This window comes from Apis florea, unplaced genomic scaffold, assembly GCF_048593485.1.
Source record: "Apis florea isolate Af1SG1 unplaced genomic scaffold, ASM4859348v1 contig_3367_pilon, whole genome shotgun sequence".
Classification (NCBI taxonomy): domain Eukaryota; kingdom Metazoa; phylum Arthropoda; class Insecta; order Hymenoptera; family Apidae; genus Apis; species Apis florea.
In genome coordinates this window covers 4,296,075-4,317,621 of record NW_028256746.1, presented here as the reverse complement: position 1 = coordinate 4,317,621, position 21,547 = coordinate 4,296,075, and the positions used below count along the sequence as shown (strand labels likewise).

At 37.9% G+C, this 21,547-nt stretch overlaps 2 protein-coding genes across 6 annotated transcripts in view; one reads left to right on the top strand and one right to left on the bottom strand.

The window, feature by feature from the left end:
* Ktl (BTB/POZ domain-containing protein Ktl) overlaps positions 1–21,547 on the top strand; it is a 91,952-nt gene that overhangs the window by 19,478 nt on the left and 50,927 nt on the right. The window lies entirely within an intron of this gene.
* LOC147657023 (uncharacterized) lies at positions 16,491–21,355 on the bottom strand. The gene has a single exon (XM_086911808.1). The coding sequence runs from the start codon at positions 21,353–21,355 to the stop codon at positions 19,172–19,174; it is 2,184 nt and encodes a 727-aa protein (XP_086767934.1). The 3' UTR covers positions 16,491–19,171.

Here is a 21,547-nt window from a genome sequence, read left to right as displayed (position 1 = left end):
CTCGTTAACTCTCTCGTCCTCCTCTTTCGTGGCTCGTTTGCAGACGTCGATATTGCGAAGTCGAGCTTGCTAGGGGGAGACTGGTTTTTTTCTTTCTTTTTTTTTTTTTTTTTATGTATCGTCTCCCTTGGTCGAGTATCCGTGTCGAGTAAGTAGGTATGCCTTCTTTTGAAACACGAGGGATGGTAATTTGCATAACACCGCTCATGTAAGAAACTGATTGTACCGGGGAAGAGTTGAAAGACTCGCCGACGCAAAGTCTGAAACTTTGAAGTTTCACATTGCGCCCACATTGTTATCGCTTGAAAGTTTTAGCTTAGGGGAAGATGAGATGTTAATCAGATGGGATGTTAGCGTTAATTTGAAACTGTTCCATGGCGTAGATTTTCTTCTTCATTATTTAACGCGCTACTTAAATTTGCATTGCATCCGTAATAATTTATCGTGACTCGAAATTTAATTCGAAGTTTATTTCTTTATTTGAAATGCAGAGAAATCTTCATCTTCGACAAGATGAATTCATTCGTTTTCCGAGAAATAAATTAAATTGCGTTTAATTACTTATCTTAATATTCTTTTAACGACTATGATATTTAATTAAATCGTTTCCTTTTTTCCCCTTTCTTTTTTTTTTTTTAAATCAATAGATAAAACATCATGCAAAGTGTATCTATATATAAGGAAAAAAAGTAAGAAAAACTCAAGCAGAATATTTCTCAGAATGCTAATAACATGTTTGATGTATGAGATTGAATTAATAGTAGTAATAGTAAAAATATCATGTTCTCTTCAATATTAGAAGCCATTTCTAGGCTTCATCGATTACGAAGATGTGTACAGAATCGTATTTTACATCGAATTTCTCTCGCTTCTCATTTTTCTAGTTTCATTCAATTCTCTGTGTTGCGTAACGTCCGAGCAATGAGTTTCACATTAGCTCAGAAAGAAACACGCAAAAATAAATAACCAACCGAATATAAAAATCATTATGTTTCACGCTAGATAGAAGGAGAATTTATCACGATTTGTACATGAATGAACGATGGAATTCTTCGTTCGTGAATGGATTCGTGGAAAAGAGATATCATGCTTGTCGTTTAATAACATAATATATATTATAATCCTTTCACTTTATTCACTTCTAATTTGCCAACCTTTAATTATCGTCTCACGTTCCCTTTCTTCCCATTCAGTTATATTTTTGAATGCAAATTGGTACTGTAACGTGGACATTGTCCAGGAATAGATTAATAATGAATTATGCACAAATTTAATCATTTCTCTCGCAATGGTACAAAAGTGAATTTTATTGCTCTGGAAAGCACTGTGGAAAGTGCATAGACGATACCGCGAGTCCTTAAAAAGATGAATCTTCCTCCTTTGTGTTCGTTTTAATGCTTTCCAAGCGATTTCGCTAAGAAGTATCATTTATTATCGATCCTCGATCTATCTTATTTTATTGTCCCGCTTTAATTTTCCGCTTTCGAATTATTAATCGAATATGTCTATGTCTATATACGTAATCACGTAATTATCATGCGTGATAAAATTATTCGCGCACGCGAATAAATTTGTAATATTTCAATATAATTTATATCACAGGATAATTTGAAGGAATTTAATACAAAATTTAACTAACTTATACATGTATAATCGATACCTCGTCTGCTATAGTTTGCATTACAACCGGCCAAAGATAATTTCCAATTTCCATTAATCTTCAATTATTCTATCGATCGCTAATTTTCGTATCTGCGCTCAAACGAGTTGATTCTGTTATTCAAACACTAAGCTTCCGATAAATGAAATTAATCTGTTTGATCGGTAAAAGTTGTGGAAAGTAGATAACAATTTTATCATTCCCACATATTTCTACAAGTTTTCCAATCTGCCTCACTTAAATTATCGAATATCTCTCGTTAATTATCTTATCTTATTTCTCTCTTATCGGCTCTTCTCACGATATATACTTTCAATTGTACAAATTTCATTCTATCCGTTCAATCTCGAAAACTATCCCTCTCGTATCATCCTTTTATCACCTCATGCCTCGTTTTATCGCGATTACACACATTTGATATTTCGCTTGCCACTTTATTTATCTTTTCACGCTCATCGCGTGATTTTTCTTCTGTTTATTCACCGCGATTAAAAATCCTATCTCCTCCTATTCCTCCACCTCCTACTCGATAGTGACTCGATCTATCTTCGGTTTAATCCGGAACAGTGGAAATCGGTCACGATAACATTGCTACTAATGAATTTTCAATATTAAAGTGAAATTTGTAGGATTCGAATGGTGGCACGGCCGACGGATAAATGATACGGAATCCAGACGAATTTCTACCGGTCACGTAGGACACGTATGACGTCCATATTTGGAAAGTTCGGTTAGACGATTGGATAAATTTCTCGAGATTTATGGAACTCGATTAACCGTGCAACCAGACGATAATGGATATTCAAGAGAAAAAATGGAAGACGTATCGTGAATATTTTACGACGTTTCGTATTTTTGGTATTATAATTCTTAGATGAAACGACGAGATTAATATTGCGTTTAGCAAATCTTTTTTTTTTCTTTGAGAGGGGAGATTTAAAAAATAGAGATCGGTTAAGGAGATCTTGAATGGAAATCGAATTTTATTATTGAAGAATGTTATTATTGAGAGTTAAATTTTTCTTTAATCCAAAGTTGTTTAGAGATATTTAAAATCTTGTTCGTAAGCGAATTAAATTTGAGAATTTGTCGAGTACACGTGGCTTTATTTGATAATTCTTGATCAATTGCGAGTGATCGCAATCTGAATAAGGGGAAGAGTAGCGATAAGAGCGGAAAATTGTTAATGATAGCGCGGTATAACGTCCTTGGAAGAAAGGGAATAGATAGTGGTTAATGATAAGTCGATAGTCTAAATTTGTGTAACGTGAAAGATAAGGCAAAGGTCAGTCGTTGAAAGAGAAATCATTTGATTGAAGAATACGAATAGGTCAAGGTTAGCTTGCAAGAACAGATATATTAATTTAAGAGGAAATTTTATGATTCATCGACTCGACTCCCTTCGATAAAAATATCTAAATCTTATCGATATCGTAGAAACATTCTCTCTCAAGTACACGACTATCGTACGAATTCGATAGTTTTCAAACTATTCCTTTTTTTTTTTATTGCTACAATTTCTTTTTAAAACTCTCTCTCTCACGTCTCTCCATTTTTATATTACTGAAATTTCTTCTTTTATAACCTTCTTTTACTGCTAGAATTTCTTGATATTTTGTTTTTATCGATAGAATATCCTTTTTATTAGTAGAATTCCCTCTTTCTGGATATTCTATCTTTACTCTTTTTCAATATCCTATATTTATTAATAAGATTTATTTTCTACTTCTTCTGCAATCTCCTCGACAAGTTTATTCCATCCTTGGTAGAATTATTTTTCTCCACGTTGTATAACTGTAGAAATTTTTCTACAAGATCCAATTTCTTGTCGACAGTTTATTTCCCACCAGTGATTTACGACGATATTGCGTGTGAAATTACATGGAACCGGAAGAGAGAAAGCCCCCTTACAGTCCAAATAATCATTGGATACAATTTTGAGGAAAGGGATAACTGTTGTCGACTGGCCGCAGTTCACGACAGTTGGCCGACCGGAAGATAGTTAAGGACGGTGTTGGGTGGGATTCGAACGGTTCTCGGAGAAATCGAAGGCGTAGGAATTAATTAGAACTCCTCGTGAAACATGAAACAATGGTGAAACCCACTCCTCTGTAAACTTCACCGATGTTTAACGATGTTTAATTTGGAACACCAACTGCTTGTCGATAGTCGACTTCGAATTCGAGTCGATTTTAATGAGACGGATAAATAAGAATAATACTTTCTCATTGGATATTTGATATCGATAAATAAACTGTATCATCTGATTTTTTTTTAGGGTACAGAGATAAGCGATGTAATAATAGTTCAATCATTAATAAACTGCAAATCTCTTCGTATTTGTTACGAATTTTAAAATTCTCGCGTACAAACCCGCAATCATGATTGATTAATTTAATAAAAAGATCAATCAAGCGAGTCGAATCGATGGAGAAAAAGTTAGGAAGATAAAAGTCTTGATCTCGCTTTCAACGGAACTTTCATCTCAGTCTCGATTCCCATTTCGATCGATCAAGACACGTTTAACGATACAAACGTATTCGAAACGATACCGCCTTCGTTATTTCTTCATTCATCATAAGTTTTAACTTATCTGCGTCACGTACAACAGTACGATGCAAATTAGCATTAGGGCAACGCGCCTCTTTACGATTCGCGCACCTCTCTCGTATTATTTACACATGCCCGTTCCGTGTTTACCGGTTAACTAAAACGAAATTTCTCGGTACGTTTCGTGGTCCAATTTAGTATGTGGACAGCAAACTGGGTTTGTCAGGATGAAGTCACGTTGCAATAAGTATATCTGCGTTGTTCACCTTGCCACGAGAGCAAGAGGGGGAACGAGCCAGAGAGGGAGGGAGAGAGAGAGAGAGAGAGAGGAAGGGGACGAGAAACCTGGTTTTCGTGGCACGAAGGCCTGGAGCAAGTGTTACGTGAAATAATGCAAAAGGCGGCTTTCTTTACATTTTACATGGGTGAACACGACCACCTGCAGGCATCCCTCTCGCGCATTGGGCGCGCTTCCGCCCAACAGAGGATAGGAGATGAATGGATGCGCGACAGAAGGTCTCAAAGCACGGGCTCCCATTTTTACGGATCGATAGATTTGGAAACGAGTTAACGAGGGGCGCGATCGAGGTGGAGGCGAAAATCACGATTCGAGAATATCCTTGGGAGACAAAGGGTTTCGCGATTCATTAGTCGTGGAAAGTGTAATCGGCTAGGATCTCTAGCTTTTTAATGGGAATCCCGTATAGAGTTTGAAGGCTTTTCGATAATTTTGCCGTTTGATTTGATACGATTTTACGATTATTACGAGTTATTAGGAGATTGATTTTGACCCACGATTCTCTAAAGATGAATTCTCGCTACGAAAATTCCGCAGGAGAATTTCCTTCTCCTATTATCCTTGAAGATCCTTCGAAATCTGATGGTCATCTATCGCAGCTGTGCATCGAGATATTTCTCCCACACAAATGGCCAGAATTAGGTCACTCGATCCTCGAGTCCTTGTCATTTCGTTTAATTTAGTAATCGACTTTAATAAATTCCTCTCTCTAATTATTTCATGCACATCCTTGAGAAAATACGCGTCCTTTCTTTTACACGTTATTAATTATCATCCCCTTATTCCCCGATATCGAACTTATCAAACCTAATGCTATCGTGCATCCAGCATGCGATATACCGAAACATCACGCCATTCCACGATACCCGTTTCGTTGTGATTATCTCTCACACCTCAGCCCTGAACAATATATCCTTCTCTCGCCTCTGTACTCGATATCCTTGAACTTTGGCGGGCGTTCCACGTCATTCAGACAGGTTTAGTTAGAAGGGCCGTTTGTGCATGCCTCGTGCTAATTGCCGGAGCGAGGTGACGTATTTTAAGGAACGTAAACGTACGTAGGATTATGTGGGAACGCGCGGCATACCGGAGGACGGCAGAGCCGGGAGGACGAGTTCCACGCATTCTTCGAGTTTCTTTACTTTCCCGATGGCTGTCCTCCATCCTCCTGTCTCCATTGCGCGCCGATGCCAACGATTTCGTCGCTTCCGGCATTCCTCGTCCTCCTTTTCCTCTCCCTCGGCCTCCATTATCATCCCTTTTTTCCAGAGAGACGAGGCTTCGTTTTCGAATAAACTTGTCCCTTCTTGATTGTCGCCGATACTCTGACGCCCTCCTTTGATTCGACACGATTTCGTCCAATTATTTCGATTTCTGTTTCCCTTCTCCTGAATTTAATCGGCTCGAGGAAGGGGATCGCCAGATGGCAGGCAATTAAGGGGCGGAAGTTTAAATGTAATAGAAACGGCCCCTGTGCCTCTTCTATTATTGTAATTAAAGTCTGGACGAGATATCTCGCGACGCAACGCTGTTCGCACCCGGTTTTCGGAGAGATGTCTCGCGTGTCTCTTCATTAACCTTCGCGCTGAATAATTAAATTGGGAAGCCTCGAAAACTAATTTTAGAAGAGTTTCTTAAGCCTTTACGGCTTTAACAGAATTCGACGTTCTTTAAAAGCTTTTCCTAATTTGAATATATATATATTTTACTACGTAATCTCTAAATAGAAAAAAATATCGAGATATAATTAATTTCGTAGCAAATTTAAAAATAAGATAAAGTTAAATCTCGTTATAAATAAATGAAATCATCCATTCTATAGTTTCATCGTATGTTCAAGCATTTTCAACAAGTTAAAAACGTCGGTTGAAAAACAAACAACGTTAGAATCCTTTTTATAACATTTTCTGTAAACTTTCTCTTTCGTTTAATCGAATAAAAATATCGCGGATGTACACGGTTTCCTTTTCGACTACGTTATTTATAAGTCATTCTCGCGAGACTTGCTCGTCTTGTTTTTCGTTCGATACCTTTCCTCGTTTAACTTTCTTTCCGTTTCGTGAACGATTTCCAATTTTAACGTCAATTTTCTCTGGATTTCCCGTACTGCTCGTAAACCCGTGGAAGGACTGCTCGCCCCCTCGAGCAGTTCTTCACCATTGTTGAAGTTTCGATTCAGGATAGCGGGTCAGAAATTTCATGGACGTCGTTGAGGGAAGAACTTGAGGAACGATTTTAGCTGCGCTTCGTGCCACGGCATAAAACAGGCTCGAAAATATGCGTCGTAAACACTCGAGCGGCTCTTTGAAAGGATGCTGCGAGGGTCCTCGTCGTTGGATAGCTTCTTACCGTCCCTGAAGAAGGATCGAGGCTTAAAAGGTCCGCGGGTAACTGGTTATTATGGGTCTCGTAGAGGATCGTAATCTGTGCTGATTGCAATTCAAACTTTTTTAATTATTATTCCTTTTCGAAGTTGGCAAGCAACGATCGATTTCATCTTATTCAAAGGTTCGATAAGATAAGCAGATTGTTCAATGGATTTAATTTAAATAATGCTTAAATAATTATATTTCTAACGTTAAATTTAAACGTCAACAAGAAAGATTATGTTTTATATATCAAGGATGAAGGGAATCGAATGACGCAGGATGTTGAGTGTAATTTGATATAGAACCGCAAGAGGTCAACCTCTAACCAGAGAAGACGAATTAACTGGTCACCCAGTCTTGCTTATATCTTGTACCTAATTACTTGTTTGTCCACTGACCCACTTATAATTATAATTCTGTCACGTTATTAGAGATTTTTTGTTTATTTATTTATTTTTTAATGAAATTTTACTACGAGTTTGTAAAATATTGCATAAAATATTTGCCTTTCTCCTTTTTTTTTTAATTTACGTTAATTGTTCTAGTTTCATATTACTCTGGTTACGAGGATATTGCACATCTCCCTCTTGTTAATTAAATAATAATAATGATAATTTATCTCGTACATTATGTTCGTTTATTATAAATCTATTGCACGAAATCTTATACACGTATATATATATATAAAGATTGCTATTGCTCTATTTTTCTATATATAAAGAGAAAAAAATAATAAGTACAAACAATTTTATTTAATCAAGTATAAATGAATCTAAATAATTCTATTCTGGCAGCTGCATAAAAATTATCAGTTACATATTACATATGGGTGTCGTGTGTAACGATATACATTCGTACGGGACATTCACGGTATCGATATTGTTGGGAAATCACGAGAACGAACAATGTACAATATACAGAACAATATACAGAACAGTTTCGTTCTTGAGGTAATTTCACAGAATTACAATCACTTCGGAGCAACAATTCCAATGGTATTGTGCAAAGATGTCTGATAAAAGGCATCGAACAATTATTTGCAGCTTTAGCAAACTCGAACGTTCTTGGCTACGATGAAAGGATCGAACCTCTTATCGAGCATCTCGCTTTAAATATATCGTGCGTGTCCTACGTATATACGTCGATTGGAAAAATATATCTCACTGTTTGCCTCCCTCTATATCGTGCTTTTATTATTATTACTTTTTTTTGGAAGGACGATTCCGTTTCATTATCGATAAGAAATATAATCTTCTTTAAAGCCTTTGTCGAAGGTTTTTATACGAATGCAGGAGATTTCGATCCTTTTGAGAGGGATAGACCTCGTGGCGCGATTAAATAAATAATAATGGCATTCTATTCGCATCGCGCGTCGTAAATATCTTGTATGAAAAGAAGATTGGAAAGAGTTTCCGTTCAACGTTCGATAAATAAGTCAGATTTATTTTTATTTATTTATTTATTTTTTTTTTATAAAATTGATTTTTCACACAACTGCAAGAATAAAATTCAATTTTTCAACTCGATTCGATTTTCCTATTGATGCAGAAATTGATAATTTGATATCTACATAAATTGTCGAGTGTCAATTGGCGAAATACAGAAAATGTTTTTCTTTTTTTTTTTTTTTTACTTTCTTCGGTATTACAAAAGTGCGAACACCGCGGAAAATAAACGAACGCAAACGATTTTCGTAAAAAGTTTTTTCCATACTTTACTGGTCGCCTATATACAGCTTTTTCTTTTTTTTCTTTTTTTCAAAGTTTTCATTAACGTAGCTGATTGCTCGTTCCATCGAACCGTTCAATTTTCATCGATCCGAATAACACTTAAAATCCTTTATCCCGACGAGTTTTAGTTTTTAAAATCCAATTTCCCTTTGTATAGCGCGTGCCTCGGCTTGATGGTTTCTGTCACAATACGCCCATCGAAACGATACCGCGTCACGTGAAAAGAGACTGGGTCATTATTCAAAAGGTTTCGAGGCTCTTTTCTTGTCGGTCATTTTTAAATTAGTCTTCCCTCAATGGATGCGCATATTTTAACGCAGAAATGCATTCGTCGAGGGAAAAACGGGCTGAAAATAGTCGGAGGGAAAATCGATGGAAAGTGGTGGTGTATCGGGAAGAAATAAGGTATTCGCGGCTTTATTACGAGACATTTAAATAAAATGAAATTCTTGTATACATAATTCTTTCTGAATTTCTTTCTCGCGATATCTCTATTCCTTTTTTCCTTTCCTCCTTTCTTTCGTTCGTGAGTTATCCATCGAGATGTGTATCGATTTCGTTCTGGTCGTTAACGAGAACTTTTCGTCCGTTTCTTTTTTTTTTTGTCATTAGCCAGAGCGGCGTCGAAATGACACTTTTTCTATGGTAAAAGAAAAGCTGCCCACGTAAACGAGAATCTCAAAATGAGGAAAAGAGAGAAAGAGAGAGAAAGAGAGAGGGTGAAAAGAAACTTGAAGAAAGACGAGGATAAAAAGTAAAGAAAAGAAAAGAAGAAAGAAAGAAAGAAACTGAAAGCTTTCGATATCTTTTTTTTATTTCCTCGGATTTTGCAATGTTGGTGTACTTTACTGTTGGTTGGTTGGATGATTAGGTAATGAGATAATGAATTGCAAATTTTAGAAAATCATGAATAATGCATCTTGATAAGGCAATTTTAGGAATCTGCGGTAGAATGGCCGTCGGAGAGCGGATAATGGCACTTTGAAACGGAATTCTAACGGAATCTAATTTCGATATTTATAGCGGCTGCATCTGGTGTTCTAATGTAGATACGTGTGATAATCCACGTGAATAATTGATCGTGTAATAGCGACGCATAAAAGCGATAAATCACCATTTATATACTTTTTCTACGATTTGTTTAACAAGTTTAAAAAAAAAAAGATCGCATTTGTATAAAAATATATCCAAAGTAAAAGTTCAGCAAACGATAAAACTATTAGGAAAAAGTTATAGTGTCATCGTGTGCCACCGAAGAAGTATATTTCGAAGAATTTTGCATTTTGAAAGAAAGAAATGAGAAAAAAAAAGGGGGGAAAAAGGAAACTCAACGTTGTTGAAGACGATTAAACGTGATAACGCTTTGAACACGGCGAACGACCATTCATCGAAGAGAATGACGCGAGTTTGTCAGCGTCGCTTTAATTCTGCGAGATTTCCGGCATACCGATGCACGCAATGGATGCATGCATGCATGCATGCACAGAACGGTTGCAACAAAGTATTCTCGGATACATGCAACGGCCGGACACACTCGCATTCCCCCCTTTGCAAAATATTTCGGTTGGATGTCGTGGCTATGCTCGTTATTTCATCCGTTTGCATGCGTCATGGGCGTACAACAATTGGAGAACGAGACGAGAATCACGATCCTGACGGCAGAAAACAGTAACGCGAAATTAGAGCGGACACGTTAGAAAAGCAGGAAAATTTTTAATGAAAGGGATATTGAATAAGGTGGAAAATTAAACTTTAGACGCGAGATGGCGAGGGAAGGCAGAAAATGAAGGATATTAGATTGATTTACGTGAAATTTTGTTTCAAAGTTTTAATTCGATAATACTATTATTAAATTTTCTCTCTTGTTGAGAATTGCATTGATTAAAAAATTTTTTATAATACCATATTTGAATCTTGTTATAAGTCATGAATAGATTGTGTATTTTCAAATATATACTTTTCATCTTAAATCAAATTCGATTCAAAAATTACGTAAAAATCGTTCGATTAACCAATATAATTAAATCTGAACCAATTGATTAAATAAAGATCCGTTTCACTTCAAACAAAAGAATTTTTAATTTAATCTTCTTATATTCGATATTTTCTTCGAATAAATATATCTATTAGATAATTTATCTTAAAACGCGATTAGAAAAAGATTAAAAATTATTAAAAATTAGGAAAAACTTTGAATCGTTTTAACTTCGAAAATAACGAATTTCGGTCGACAAATGAGCGATCGTTAGAAGCGCGAATCCTTCCCCTTTAAGACGCTTTTTGAATTGTCTCGATTTCATTTTCGATCCCCGAGATATCGCCGTGTAAAGAAAAAGATAATTTTTAATCATTTACCATCATCGTCCTTGCTTCTTACTCGGACCTCTCGCTCGCACCTCGTCTCAACGACCTATCCCAAATTCCAGACAAGCGACGGTCACGGATTCCTAGAAAAACATAAGACGCGATTCTCGGAAGGACGTGGTACGCGTTTCCAGGAAAAAAATGTAGATCACTCGATTGCCCATTCATAATCTCTGCCTACGTCAAACGCCATAAGATCTTTGAATCCTTATATCTCGACAATCGATCGTGATATCAGGATGGATAGAAAAAAGATTTTCATGGTACGATTTTCTCTTTGTATTTCTCGAGAAGATTTTGCTGACAAAATTTTCTTTTAATATTTTTTTATTAAAAGAAAATTGAAGTTTCATTCTTTTACTTTGTGCGAATGTATCGATCTGTTGTTGCGAGTGTACGATATTTATAAATATGATTTAGCACGTATTAGTTGAATAATAAGAATATTATTATTCGTGATTTTCTTGTATGAATTTCGAATATATTTTACTCGTAATTCTATCAATTAGTATTCACTTTGAAAATTCTAGGGAAATGCGAAAACTCTCATTTTATAATTTATCCTATTCTTTAATTTTACCTATTCTTCCATTTATTTTCATTTCCATTTCTTTGACTCCTAATTTATTTTTCTTGAATTTTTATTCTCTAGGGCGTTATTATACGAATTGTTCCATTAAGACATTCATTATGTTCTAAACGCTTTTGTGAATATATAATAACTTCTTGTATGATATTCTGTAATTCCATACTCCACTGAACTTTGTTGTTGCGTTGCATGTTATTTCGTGTAGTTTGTATTTCTTTAGCTGAAAACACCTTTGAAAGACAATATCATTCATTTGATATCCGATTTCTGGATTATACGACTCGAGTCTCACTTCTGCTAATTCTTTTTTTAAAGCTTAAAGACGTGATCCGTGAAAGGCTTTGAACAATACTTCCTTCTTTATTTGTAAATGATACAAACAAGGGAGAACGAAAGGCAGGCCGACTTTGATCACAAACGTCTTTCTCTATCTGCTATATCAAGGTGGAGAGGTCGTAAATTGTTCTTCTCTTAAAGATTCTCTCATTTTGTCTTTGTGAATCATTAATGAAAACGGGATTCCAAGTTTTATATATCTAACCACGAACGCGAGAAACCTATGCTTATTAATAATTTTCATTTCCTTGACAAATTTTGCAAATTTAACAATCAAACAATTTAGATTTTCTTTTATAATTAATTATTTCAAATGGATTGCAAAATTAATATTCTCGGGGATAGCCGATGCATAGCCGTTCGAGATTACAACAAATTTGCTTTTTCGCTTTGCGCATTCAATTCAGGATAGATAATGGAACGTCGTCGGAGCGACGTTTCGAAAATTGCTCTCTCGCCAATTTTCAACAACTAATTCTAGCATCTGAATTTGTTGCCAAAGATGTTTCCTGCTAAACGAGCAAATATTTGCACGTCTAGTGAGACTCTTTAAAAAAACATAAAAAAAAAAAAAAGAAAGCACTATCTCAATTACTACGTTAAACAGCAACCATGCGAAACATCAAAGTGTCTCATTCATACATTTTTTTTTTTCTTTCCTCACTTCAATTTCCCTTGCCGATCGACTTTGAAAAGCCTGATACACGTGGTGTTCTCTTTTTTATTTTTTCATTTTTTCCTCTTCTTATTTTTCTAAAAGAAATCATTCATCGCTTTCCACCTTCAATAATGCAAAAAGTAAATGTAACAGAGACGTTTTCCCTGAATATGAATATTGCAAAAAAAAAAAAAAAAACACAGTTAAAAGAGCTCGGTGAAAAACCGATACACGCTATACATGCATCAATTTCAGATCTTGGTATTTTATTCGCTTGTTCGTTTCACAATCTTCCAGTACAATGTCATATATTTTATTGAATTGATTATTCTACTATTTAAATTTTTCGAATTTTTTGCTTTCCTCTAAACTCATCAAGCCTATTTTACTCGACCACTTATTCGTTTTTTGATAATTCCGAAGGAAACTATCTTTTGAAAATAACATTTTCAAAAGAGGGGAAAAAGATTCGTATCTTAATATTGTTCCTCTACGAATCTCGAATCGAGAGAAAATGTATTTTCGCGTTTTACACAGATATGTGTCCCATTGGACTTTGAAAACTATTCTTGCGAAACGTAGAAACACTATTCCGCTTGTGAATATATAAGTACACACTAGTTTGTTATCGAGTTTGTGCGTATTGTTCGCGTTACGAGTTGTTCGCACGTCGTTGTAATTTTGCAACCACTATCGTTAAAGAATTTCTTCGAATTACTCTTCTAAATTTCTAAATGTGTTATATATAAGACTAGGTGAAATCAAGTGTATTTAATCACGAATGAGAATCATCATTTTATTAATCGAAATCTATTAAATTTTTTGACGAATTGTTGCCAATCGAAGATAAATCTGTTAATTGGATTCTCTTGTCTGCGAAAGAATCATATATTCGAAGTATCTCTTGTCATTTTTATTATCCAATGATCTAGGAAATATTTAAAGTTAAGATTATCTAGCTACGATTAATTTTTAATTTCACGTAGAACAAAATTTTTTTAATTAAAAAACGATGAAATTTGAAGACTGCTATCCTTTTACCGAGATACGTAGTCAAAGGTTTAGGCCTACGCGTATTTTGAATTATTAAGAAAATTCTATTTCGATAATTAGGATACTCGATTCAATGAACTTTCTTTTTGACGCATTGGTGAATATTAAACGTGATGGTTACTTCTTTCTAAAATTACTGATTATTTAAATTTCATGCAACGCTAAAAGGCAATTTATTTTAGAAAGTAAACTCCCTTTTTTCGAATATTTACATTCCTGAAACTACGCATCCGGGATACATTTTCAAGCTTGAGAGAGTATCAACGCGTAAATCAGCCCAGAAACAGGAAAAAGTAGAACATTTCCGTTCCTAGAAGGAAGAATATTTTTAAATTGTGGATGTAAAGATATCTATATCTCACTCACTATCTTGCTACATAATATGTGCTTTCCGTCAATCATATCTTCAGCTCAGTTTTTATAATTCTGCGTATTTTAAATTCATTATATTATATTACAATTCTGAGTATTGTAATTGCATTTTCTATTATAAATCGTGAATCTATTTCCTCACCAAAAAAAGATTCTGTTATAACAATTCACATGCACCTTTTAATTTCGGTATCAAACATATTAAATATATGATTCCCCTATTTACGATCCTATTTTAATTAGCTTTTCAATTTATAGAATGCAAAATGGAGTGTTGTTCGAGTTGAAATCACGAGTGGAATGGAATATATTTTGCATTGCATAACGAAATCTTCGCGTTAACTAATCTCGCGAAGGTAAAGATTATAATTGAATGAAACATGCTTTGAGGTGGCGAATTCTCGGGTCGAGTTTAAATCTTAAAATCGAACGTGTATATAGTTGGGGTAAAAAGACTTGTTGGGTAATAATGTTTGAATAAAAATTATATTTTTCCAACGTAGAAATATAATTTGAATTGAAAATCAATTGGTTGGAAATATAATTTTTTCTAAACACTTTATAGAATAATTCTTAACATACGTTTCACGTCGCTAAATAAATTTCCAGTTGCCAACAAGATACACTTACGAGATTATTGTAACATGTTATTCTAACGACTTTGCGATAAGCTCGTTTAAACTTCATCTTGTGAATTATTTAATCAGTTATTGGCGTAGAAATTACAACTCTTGTTAAAAAATTTCCAACTAAAAGAAAAAGAGAGAGAGAGAGAGAGAGAAAATATCAAAACCGTTATATAACCAGTATTTACAACCAGTCTGCAACTAGTTGCAAACTCTGGAATGCTGTTTGCATAAACGATCGTGCAACGTCTTTCGCATGGACAAAACGTACGTACAAACTTTCATCCTCTCTGTCACCAAGTCAGCCAAGTTAAATCGGCGCAATCAAGTTCCAAGCGAGATGATAATGATCGTCATGAAGGCAATTTAAAAAGCATATCTCGCAACAGCTATACAAAACGATAAACTACGACTCCGTTAACGTATACACAATCGTACATTCACGCGACATTATCTTTCACAATTTTCGAAACGTTCAACAGTCAACTTTAAACTATCTTAAATAATCGAACGATATCATCTCCTTATCTCTAATCATCGATATTCGTCGTACATATCTATTCCCAAAACATTCAACAGTTTCAGAATATCTCGAATAATCGAACGATCCATCCGAGTTTCACTCCCATTTTCCATTTTCACGACACTCATCCCTATCATTTTCTCCTTTCTATCACAATTTCCAAAATACCTCGAGAAGCCTTCTCGAATCCGCGAACGGAATCCCGGAAGTTAGGCATTTTCGGACGTATGTACTCTCGCTCCTTCCACCCAATTTTCGCTCGTGATTTATTTTTCCAAACGGGAGCTTCGATTTTATCGTGTACATCGAAACTATACATTTCATCATTATACAACAGAGCCAACATCCGAGAGCTTTCCCATAAATGCTCCCATTCACGATCGCTATCACGAGTCCGCGAAAACGTATCGTCCCAGCGTGTACCAACGTCCTCCTAAACGATTGATACTCCATGGGGAGGCGAGTCCTAAGAATATTATTTGTCCTTGTTCCACCGACCACTGGCAAATATCCGGGTAAAACCGTGCCTATCATCGATTTACGAACGACGGTTCCATATCCAAGAGGGATCGACCGAGAGAAACGAAACTCAAACGTGATCTAAAACCGTGTATGTATGTGTGTGGAGGAAGCTGCTTTCTCGTTCTTCCTCCGTCTCTGGTCCAGTTTTTAACGTATTCCGTAAGAGTGCACCGTCGTGTTACGGATCTTAATTGAAAATTCTAGCGCGAGAGCGGTTGAATATCAAGTCCCGTCTTCGAATCCAAACGTGATCGGATTACTATCCAACTGTTTTTCCGAAAATATTTCCAGCGTCTGCTGTCCACCTCTTGGGATTTCGCGATCAAGTCGCGAATCGATTAAAAAGAAAGAAGGCGTCGGATCGATCGGTTCCCTCGTTATATATTTAGGACATCGTTGGTTCCACGGCGAGTAATCGGTTGGTTGATTGAAATTAACGATCTCAAGGACAAGGCTCGTGGGAGAGGGAGATCGTGGATGGTCGTCGAATAGTGGGAACTTGCGCTATGCGGGGAACGTGTTTAGAGTGGGTGTGCAGAGTTCGATTGCCACAGCCTCGTTGTCGAACGAGATGAGCGGTTTCTCGCGATCGATACGCGCTCTTGTCCCGTCCCTTGTGTCGTGGATGCGAATTGGCAGAGAGGCTGTGCAGCCACGCGAGCTCTCGCCATCATATCTCGCGGCGACGAATCCCCGGGGGTTGGCTCTCTGGGCGGAGGAAAGACGCGGGAGTGAGCGATCTCCTCTCGGAGGTCAGGACGAATTTTGGGACGAAATGTTTCGTTGGGTCCTTCTAAATTTTCCAGTAATAGATGTTGTTGAATAGAAAAATTGATCAAATTTTCCGATAATTTCATATGTATTCTATAAAGTTTGATTAATGAGATATATTTATATATATATATATATAAAATTTGATTCAACTGCTTAAGGTATTATATTAGGTCGATCTTATAAATAATACCGCCGCCGCTTTGAGAGGTGAGATTAAAACAATGGAAATTATCGTGATAACTACTTATACGAGGGGGTATAAGTAGGAAAAATTTTTAATTGGAAGAATAAACGATCGTGGGAAACGAAAGGGATTGATCCACTAAAATATGTATACATATCGTCGAATGGTCGTTCCGTTTTAACCTTGATATCGATATTTAAAAAAATTCGATATTACATAATCCAATAGAAATTAAAATATTTAAAATATTTATTATTTATTTAATAACTTATCGATAATTCTTCTCACGTCACTTTCCTCAGAAGGACAATTCCTTCGCACAAACGAAACGGTTTTTGGTATTCTCGAAAGTAGAACCCCTTTCAAATATACACCGAACAAGGTTTAACTTTATTCGAAAGTTGATTCGCGAATTCCCTGAAAAAGTTTCTTATTAATTAAACTCCCCGCTGTAGAGAAATTAATTTTGCCTGGGTCTAAACTTCGACCTTTAACGCCTCTCCCCATGTGGAAGGAAGGGATAAGAACTCGAGGAAAGGGAAAGGGAGGGTGGGGGGATGAAGTGATTCACACACAGAGAAGCGCATCCAAACGCGTTTCTAAACGCGTTTCTCGCCAATTTTTTTTTTTTTTGCTTCGCTTTCCTTTATTATCTTCTCTTTTCTCTTTCTTTTCTTTTTTTTTTTTTATTTTTTATTTTCTTTATTTTTTTCATCTTCGTTTCCTTTTTTCCCGGCTCCTTCCTCCCAGCAACGTGTTACACCTTCAAAAAAACAGGCTTACGATAGGGATAGTAGTAGTAAGATATAAGTAGCGTTAGATCGAAAGTTTTAATCAATTAGACAAATATGTAACTGCAACTCGCGATACGCGACGAGTTTTTTTTTTTCTTTCTTTTTTTTCTTTTTTTCTTTTTTTTTTTTTTAGGCACTTTAGAACGTTACGTACGCGGTGCTAAATACTTAGTAACATGCTTAGCCCGTAAGACTTTGCTCCATAAGACTTGCTCGATAAGACTTATCTGCGAAACTCTTCTTCTTTATTATTCTTCTTTATTATTATCGTGCACTATCGTTTCTTCGCGCGCTACATCATCGTCGTTTCTGGCACATACCCGTCTAGCGATTCGTAAAACATCTTCCTTGGAAGCTCGTGAAAAATGTTTCTCTCTCTCTGACTTCGTCATGCCACTCACGTGACACGCTTTCGTTTCACGCGAACTATTCGCGTCTCGACGTCGTTGCACGCACCTTTTCTATATATATATATATATGTATGAATGAATTCTTGGCGATGAATTAAAGAATAAGAAAAAAAAAAAAAAAAGAAAAGAATAAAACTACAAGGAAAAATTGCACCGTTACGGATCCCTGTTAAACGATCTCCTTAAACGAGCGTAGTGTATAGTAACGAGTGTACACTCCTCCCCTACGATTAAACTTGTTGCCTTGGTATTGTAAGCGTATCGTGTAACGTGAAAACGTAATCGTGGATCGTAAGCAATAGCGTTTATCACAGACAACAGCTGCGGCTTGTGGACGTTTACGGTTGCAAATCATAAGAGTTGCTCGTGGTCGGAAGTCTTTTGGATTGGGATCAACTTGTTTCTCCCCCTTGTTTCGCGAGACCAGTTTTCGCTAGGCGCCTTCTGAAAAGGTGACCTCGGTTAAAAAAAAAAAAAAAAGAAAAAAAAAAGACGGAGCCGTGCGGTAATTGGTTTTTTTTGTGTGTTCGGTAAGATTAAAAAACTCGTTACTCCCGTTTATGGTAATTGTTTGTGAAAGTATCACGCGCATTTACCCCGGTTTTATTTCTTTTCACCGATTATTCACCGTCGTGCATCTCGTTGCTAATGGAATCGCGTTGACCGATAATTTAGAACGACGTCGTCTACTTTACGTTCCTCGACTCTGATTAATTTCCGTATCACGTAAATCCGAGATGAAAGCCTTCTCGCGTAATGATATTTATCAATGAATGATATTACCGAATTTTCAAAGTATACGTTTTTCTCTCGTTCACTCGTATACAATTAATGCACATATTTTTATACTTACTCGGGGAGAAAAGAAAAGAAAAAAAATCCGTAAAGCCGTATTACAAATCAATTTTACCCACGAAAAAAAAAAAAAAGAAGAACGAAGAACTTGGATTATTCATCTACAAATTTTTAAACTTGAAACTTGAAAACGACGCTGCTAATGCCAAATCTCTAATCTCATATAGTCTCAGATGCACGCTAATCACATGAAGAAGAAAGAAAAGTTGAAAGAATCGGATCAGAAATTTCTCATCCGATCAAAAATATGGTTAAACACCGAAAAATTGATTGAAATTACGGTCACCTCGACAGAAATCCGATCTTGGACGGGAGACAGTAGGTATATTTGAAAACGAAGTGGGAGTGTAGCGATGAAAAATGATAATAATAATAATAATGTGTGTATGTGTGGTTAGTGCCATCTAACGTTACCATTCATACGCGATAATCTCGTTGGATGTTGCCACGTTCTGAACGAATGGGTCGTCTCGTGCCGGACGAGAACCGTTCGCGGATACAGCGTTATTGCAACAGGCCGCTTCTGTCGCAGTTGACAGATCTGAACGCGTCCTCGACGAGGTCCGTGAGACACCTGACCGCTTGCAATAAAGCCGCGAGAAGAAGGGACAGCGAAAGAGAGATCAATTTGCTAGGCACTAACGCGTTCTCCGAGGAACTTTGACTTCTGCTCGATATCTTCTTCCGTTTCCTCTTGTTGTCCGTACCTCCTTTGTTCCCACCCTCCTTGTCCTTCTCCTGCACCTTGTCCGCGGAGATGGTGCCGCGCCTCGTCCTGCTCGGCGATTTTTCACGCGGGCGTGGCGCGTTCACGGCCGTCTCCTTCGAAATTTTCCCCCTCCTCTGCTCGTTCGACGCGAAACGACGACTCGAGGAAACGACGGGCTCGAGCCTTCTACGAAAATCCTCCTCCGCCCTTCTCGCGTCCACCGTCCGATTTTTCTCGTTCGATTTTTTTCTACTCGCGTTGAAAGATCTGCTCCGCGGTGTCTGTAGCATTTCCTCCGACCTCGCCTTCCCGGAGAGATCGAAGAAATTCCCGTTCGTCGATTCGAGCAACAAGTTTTGCAACGAGCTGTTTCCGGTCTCTCGTTTATCGAACGGGTCGAAATTCGAGAAGGTGGAATTTTCGTCCAAAGAGTTGGTCCTACTGTGACACTTGTCGCGACAGAACAACTTCTTCTCGGCGCAGGTGGTGTTCAAATTGTAATCGACCGTGGTGGTCGACTCTTCGGGTTCCGAGGAGCAAAGTCTGATATTCTCCTTGAGGGCCCCGTCGAGAATGATTCTTCTCGGCAAAGTTTTGTTCAAACTGTTCGGGATAAAGTTCATGGTTTTTTCGTTGCAATTCGGATCGACGGGTTCGTCCTCGTGGAAGATGGTCGTCGACCCGTTTATACACTCGGTGGTCGAACAATTGTCCACCGATCCCGATCGATTGTTCTCGTCCATGTTGTTAGCCGTGTCGGACGATTCTTCGTTCGAGGCATCGAAGGTGGCAGCAGCAGCGTCGTCGTCTTCGTTGTCGTTATCCTTTACGGTTATGTTACGACCTACCCAAACTTCCTCCTCCTCCTCCTCCTCCTCTTCCTCCTCTTCCTCCTCCTCCTCCTCCTCCTCCTCTTCCTCCTCTTCCTCTTCATCCTCTTCCTCTTCGTCCTCGGATATAAGAGTCGAGGATTTTCTCTTGTTAATCACAGGGACGATACCGTCGGCGTACAGGAGGTCTTGAACCTCGTAAAGACTTTTCTCGATGCTTGGACTTTTGTACAAAAGATTCCTCAACTCCGGTATGTCGAGGTCTTGCACGTGAAGCAAATTCTGCTCAATGTTCAACAGACTTTCCTCGATCTGGACGAGGCATTGCTCGATGTCGCATGCTGGTTCGGAGCCAGGATCGCTTTTCGCCTCCGAGCGACTAGTTTTCGTTGATTCGTCGTCACGGACGAGCTGGCCGGTGTTCTCCGATTTCTGCTTCCGATCTTCCATCACGTAATTATTGGCCATCAAATGCTCCCTCCAAGACTCTATCGACCAGCCGGTCGTCCTCAACAATTCTCTCTGCTGCGTCTGACTGTCGTAGAACACTCTGTAATTGCTATGACTGTTTGCCACCTCGTAATTGGCATGCTGTCTGGTGTCCCAAACCATCGATTGATCGGTCTCCGCCTTCTCCCTCAAACTTCGTTCCCTATTCTCCGACGAAACGCTATGATCGCCGTGGCTGTTCGCCACGGAATAATTGCCCATCTCTTCTCGATTACTTCCCTCCAAGTAATTCTTAACCGCCAACTCCGAATACAACTCGGTGTACCTGGTATGACTGCTCGACTCTTTGTAAGCGTTACCGTGACTGTTGGCGAGCGGATAGGTCGAGCTTAGATCGAACTCCTCTCGAGCTCCTCTCCTCGAGATCCCTCTCTTGGCAATGCTGTAAATCGAACAATCGTCTTTACCGTGGCTGTCCGCGTCCTCTTCGTCTACCTCCACGCCACCCTCCGGATAGGCAAGCTCTTTCGTTTCGTCCGGTACAACGCCAGACTCGAGGCACGAGTCGTCTATCAGTATGTAACCGTCCAACACGTTCTCGTCCAGATCGATCCAATTCCTCGATCCGTAATGATGATGATGATGATGATGATGATGATGATTCTCGCCCCATTTCTCCGTCTCCTCCTCCTCGTCCATCTGTCTTCGTCTCTCGCGCACCGAGGGGTCGTGCACGTGTATCTGTACAGGGCAGAGGACGTCGGCCGTCCTTCCCTCCACGTCACAGGTCGCGGCTGGTGGCGTGGTCGCGATCAGCGGCGCGGCCTCCTCCAATAGGGGTTCGCGGGACTCACGGTACCTGTAACCGGGACACGGGGTGTTCACTGGAGA

Bases quoted from the DNA above. Each gene is read 5' to 3' on its own strand.
- LOC147657023 (XM_086911808.1), bottom strand. From the start codon at position 21,355: ATGGACGAGGAGGAGGAGACGGAGAAATGGGGCGAGAATCATCATCAT.